General features: G+C 43.1%; 1 protein-coding gene across 1 annotated transcript in view; it reads right to left on the minus strand.

The window, feature by feature from the left end:
• Positions 1-2,916: 2,916 nt before the first annotated feature.
• Positions 2,917-5,879, minus strand: part of Pcgf6 (polycomb group ring finger 6) — an 18,576-nt gene continuing 15,613 nt past the window's right edge. Inside the window, exons 10-11 of the mRNA XM_021151813.2 lie at positions 4,305-4,365; positions 2,917-3,987 (exon numbers count right to left, since the gene is read on the minus strand). Of these exons, the coding sequence (XP_021007472.1) occupies positions 3,931-3,987; positions 4,305-4,365 (118 nt within the window). The 3' untranslated portion in view covers positions 2,917-3,930. The remainder of the gene's footprint in view (positions 3,988-4,304; positions 4,366-5,879) is intronic.

Raw genomic sequence — 5,879 nt, forward strand, 5'->3', positions numbered from 1 at the left:
ATATATATATATATATATGTGTGTGTGTGTATATATATATATACACATATCATCTTAGCTGGGCATGGTGGCGCACGCCTTTAGACCCAGCACTTGGGAGGCAGAGGCAGGCGGATTTCTGAGTTAGAGGCCAGCCTGGTCTACAAAGTGAGTTCCAGGACAGCCAGGGCTACACAGAGAAACCTTGTCTCGAAAAACCTAAATAAATAAATAAATCTTAAAAAAAAAAACAACAAATTTACCTCATACAGGTTCATCTGCTATGTAAATCAAGGAAGAGATGGGGTGCCCATCTTTTGACTTCTGGACAAAAGGACTCATACACGTTATAAAGAATTCCTGCCAGATGTGCTGGTGCAGTTTTGATCCCAGCATTCAGGTGGGTAGATCTCTTTGTTAGAGGCCAGCATGGATACACAGCATGTTCCAGGCCAGCCAGAACCTAGAAAGACCGTCTCAAAATAAATAACCAACCCACTTCAGGGCTCATCGATCTTTTTAGCCCAATAAAATGAGCATCTCTGGCACCTGAAACTGCGCTTGGGACTCTAGTCCGAGCATAAGGTTAGAATTCACATGAAAGCAGAACGCAGGAGGTCCAGCCTCAGACCCAGAGCTGTTCATCACCAAACTGTATTCCCACCCCTCATACTGTTAATGGATATATCCCCATATTTATTAGGAAGGAATGGACTCACCAGGCATTGTGGTACAAACCTGTCATCTTAGTACTTGGTGCACTCTGGGGGGAAGGGCTGCGGGTTTGTGCTGCAAGGCTGCAGCGAGAGCCTTCTCCAAGAGCTCAAGTAGGAGGACTGCCATGTAAGTGCTTGGCAGACTTTCAGGGGATCAATATGGCATTTCATCTGTAAAAGTCTATCAAATCTCTGTAGGAAATTAACTCAGATTTCCGCAGTTTAGTTTTGAAGGGAAGCCAACAGTCATATTCATTTGTACACTACCACATTCAAAAAAAAGATAGTCTTATTCTTTTTAGAGACAGGGTATCATATATCCTGGGCTGATGTCTAACCCTGTCTCAAACAGTGGCAGAGGCGAGAGGGCTCTGTGGTTAGAAATGGCTGCTGAGGAATCCTGAGCAGCCAAGTTTGTATCTCAGCACTTTTGTAACAATCCAAACCACGTCTGTAGCTTCAGATCTGAAGAGTACAGCACCCTGGCTTCACATACACAGAGACACAGCACTAATACTTCTAGGGTTTGTCATTTTGCTTTGTTTTTAAAAGATAGGATCTATGGTTGTCCTGGCTGTCCTGGAACTCAAACGTAGGCCAGGTTCCTTCTGTCTCTGCCACCCAAGACTAGAGGCACGTACCACCTGCCTGGCTTTTACCTCTATTTTAAACTATGGATCCCAGGGCTTAGGGAGGTGAGTCAGCAAAGTGCTAGTCATGCAAGCATTGGAGTCTGCGTTCTATCCCAGCACCCACACACAAACCTAGTATGTGCTTGATAGACAGAGAAAGAAGGATCTCTGGGGTCTGCTGGCCAGCCAACCTGTCCAAACCAATGATTCCCAGTTGACAGGGACAGCTCCTGAGGACAACCAGCTGAGCGACTTCTGACGTAAATCCCCATTCCCAAGTCAGATTTTTTTTCTTTGAGTGCATGTATGGGAGTGTAACATGGCAAACAAGTGGAGGTCAGGAATATTTGTAGGAGTTGGCTCTCTCCTTCTACCATGTGTTTCCAGTATCAAACTCAAGTCATCAGGCTAGGCAGCAGGTGACACTACCCACTAAGCAATGTCTATCTGGCCCACAAATTTCTTGTATGCGCTTGTACTGGCTAGTTTTGTGTCAACTTGACACAGTTGGAGTTATCACAGAGAAAGGAGCTTCAGTTGAGGAAATGCCTCCATGAGATCCAACTGTAAGGCATTTTCTCAAATTAGTGATCAAGGGGGAAAGGCTCCTTGTGGGTGGGACCATCTCTGGGCTGGTAGTCTTGGTTCTATAAGAGAGCAGGCTGAGCAAGCCAGGGAAGCAAGCCAGTAAGGAACATCCCTCCATGGCTTCTGCATCAGCTCCTGCTTCCTGACCTGCTTGAGTTTCAGTCCTGACTTCCTTTGGTGATGAACAGCAGTATGGAAGTGTAAGCTGAATAAACCCTTTCCTCCCCAACTTGCTTCTTGGTCATGATGTTTTGTCCAGGAATAGAAACCCTGGGTTATAGACAGCACTATAACCCAATAAAGGGTTAATTCATCAGACTTTGAAAATCTGTGTACACCTGAGATTTGGGGCCACCTCATAAAGCTCGCGCTAACAAGCTTTATGTAACTCACTTGTAGGCAGATTCTGGGGTGTGAATAGTTAAGCACAGTGCACTGTGTGCCTACACCTCCCAACAAGACAGTGAATACTAACTACAGTGACCTTGTCGCCAAAACTTCCTTACAGCAATATCTAAGATGGAAACACGGTCCCTGCGTGACAACTGGAATAAGACAACCAGAAACTTATGTCTTGGTTCTCTTCAACGCCTGCACCCCCTGATGATCTTCCTTGGCATCCTCTGGCTTTGAGGACTCTAGTTGTAACAGCTGAGTCCTGCAAGCCCTGCTGGTCACTCCCTGAACCTGAGTGGATGCTGGCGTTAGTTATCATCAGTGAAAGAGAAGCTGAAGGCGAACTCTGCCACAGAGCACAGCACAGCATCAGTGAGTGTGATGACACCGGATAAATGCCTATTCACAGCAGTGTAACTTTACTTCAGACACCCTGCCTGTCAATCATGCTCAGTGGGTACAGGTATCTGCCACCAAGCTGCCTGAGCTTGAACCCAGGACCCGCATGGTGCAAGGAAGAACTGACTCCTACTTGCCTCCCATAACACTATGGCACACACATATGCACAATAAGAAACCAAAGAATATGTCAACACACCTCAAAATTGGCTAAAATAAATTTTTATTAAATGTCAGAAGAGATTTATGTACAATTCATAAATTCTTTACAAAAACAATCGCCAATTTAAGTCTATTTTTTTTTTAAATTTCTGTACAGATTTGGAAATTTTGCTATGAATTAAGTCTATAAAATAGAAAGCATCAGGATGCTAATTTTAGGCAAAGTAATGTTTACAATGAAGTCTCTGTGAAAGCAAGGTTCTCAAAGACTCTGATTCTTTATCCAAATGGCAAGAAAACAAAAACATTAACACGGAACCGGATAATTAAGTGACTGAGGAACAATAAGGGTTCTGTAAACTTCTGGTAATTCACCTGAAATGTGTTGCTACTGTTAGAAGCAGGGCCATTATCCAGAGCCACACTGAGGAATTTTGTGACACCTGTCCCAGTGTCCCATCAGAAAGCAGCACCTCATACTTATTTAAGGGATGTTAGTTAAGAAGAGCCATTTCTAACAGGAGACAGCGTCTCTCAGCCTCAGAGAGAGCTGAGCAACAGTGCTTGAATGCTATCAGTGGAATTTTGTTTGAAGTTCAGAATAGGACAGGAACTTGTAAGTGGCCAGTAGTTTCGGTGCGGAGCGCACCCCGAGGTTTAACAGACTGGCTTTGAATTCAAAGCAAAACTGTTCTGAAGGAAACCACCCAACCCATGCAGCTGGAGGGCAGAATCCAGTTATGGGAAACTGACCAACCCACCTCAAAGATGGGAAGCAACCAGCAACTTCCTCATATTTGGAATCACAAGGAATTTTAAAATTCAGTGTTTTCAGCTTTTTCCCCTGAGTTATGACTGTTGTTTACATAGTCTTTAGTGTAGCAAATACATTCTATTGTTTCAAGTTGTACACAACGCTAGGTTCTGGTACTGACACCGGAAGCCAGCTCTTAACAGCGGAAAGTAGTCATAGCTACATGCTTTGTGAGAATCTTTGGTGCAATGCAGATATGCAGACGCCTCCGACTGGGTTTCTCTCCTCATAAACCCTTGCATCTTCAAGTTATTTTCAAAGGAGAAACCACAAGACCATAATGAAGAACAAGCAGACCATCCTGAAGAGGGGAAAAAGACATTTTATAGTTCTTTGAAAATTAGTTATGTATAATACTCAAACCAAAACTGGCTTAATTTTCATAATCTAACAATAATGAGAAATTGTTTAATGTAAAAATTAGAAGATACATATAACTTCTTTTTATCGACATCACCAAAAACTCCTTATCGATGCAATTTTTTTTCCCCTTTTTTCCCCTTTCTTTTTATCCTGACTGCAGCACTGCTGCCTCCTCCCCATTTTCTTTTATTAAGACAGAATCTTCCTGTATGGCCCAGGCTGGCCTTGTATTCACATAGCTGTGAGATCACAGGCCTGCAGTGCCATGCCTCCCATCTCCATTTTTCTTAAATCTTGGAAGAGAAGGTGTAAACCACTCACCGCCCAAGCTGGAGTTGCAGGAAATTATGAGCTGCCTAGCATGGGTGCTATAAACCAAACTCTCCCAGGGCAGTGCATGCTTCTAAGCGCTGAGTCATCACTGCAGGTTCTTCGTTCTTTTTAAGTGGTCAAGAATTTCCGAACTGGGGCTGGTGAGATGGCTCAGCAGGTAAGAGCACCCGACTGCTCTTCCAAAGGTCCTTAGTTCAAATCCCAGCAACCACATGGTGGCTCACAACCATCTGTAACAAGATCTGACTCCCTCTTCTGGTGTGTCTGAAGACAGCTACAGTGTACTTACATATAATAAATAAATAAATCTTTAAAAAAAAAAAAAAAAAAAANTTTNAAAAAAAAAAAAAAAAAAAAAGAATTTCCGAACTGAAACAATTCTTGTGCCCCAGCCTCTCCTGAACAGCTCAATCACAGGTGACCCACCTCAAGCAGGTCAATGTGTTGACTCTCATATAATCATAGGTAACTAAAGGCATGCATTTATAACCAAAAGCAACTGAGAAAAGACTTTCCTTTGTCCACAGACTATTTAACAAACTGACTGAAAACTAAGTCTACCTAAAAAAAGACTCAGTTTCTATAAGTCATAACAGATCTGTTCAAGAAATAAAATGCTGGGATCGGAGTGGTGGCACCTTTGATCCAGTGCTTGGGAACTTGCTAAAGCAGACAGACAGATCTCTATGAGTTTGAGGCCAGCCTGGTCTACACAGAGTTTTCTAGGATAGTCAGAGCTACATAGTAAGACTATCTCAAAACATCAAACAGAAAATGGGCACGCAACTTTTATTCCAGCACTTGGGAGGCAGAGGCATACAGATCTCTGTGAGTTCAAGGCCAGCCTGATCGACAGAGCAAGTACCAGGATAGCCAAGGCTATACAGAGAAACCTTGTATTGAAAAGGGGGGAGGGGGGAAAGGGAGAGAGACAGAGAAAATATGAATGTTTATTCCACATATGCAGCTTTTACTATTGCAATAAAACTTTGAAACTTTCACCTATTTGATGAAAATACATTTTATATGTTTTGCTTCCTCCTTGCAGACTGCTAGCAAACCTTACATACATGTGGGCATGTGAGACAGACAGTAAGAGATGACAAAGATTGAAGGTAAGCCAAAAAGCAGATGCCTAGCTGCAGGAAATTAAAACATCTAAGATAGAGGGCAAATGGCAGACCACGGTCCAGGAACCACCATCACATCTGCTCTAATCAGCACGGTCAAAGTGAATGTCTATAGAACACAGATACAAAGACTCCATTATCAGTTATACGCATACAAATCACACTTTGTATTTCCCTGTCATAGTTCAGAAATGAAATGCAGACTATATTAATACCCACATACAAAACTCAAAGTGTGTAGCCGGGCGTGGTGGTGCATGCCTTTAATCCCAACACTCAGGAGGCAGAGGCAGGCGGATTTCTGAGTTCGAGGCCAGCCTGGTCTATAAAGTGAGTTCCAGAACAGCCAGGGCTATACAGAGAAACC

The sequence above is a fragment of the Mus caroli genome, chromosome 19 (genome assembly GCF_900094665.2).
Source record: "Mus caroli chromosome 19, CAROLI_EIJ_v1.1, whole genome shotgun sequence".
Taxonomy (NCBI): Eukaryota; Metazoa; Chordata; class Mammalia; order Rodentia; family Muridae; genus Mus; species Mus caroli.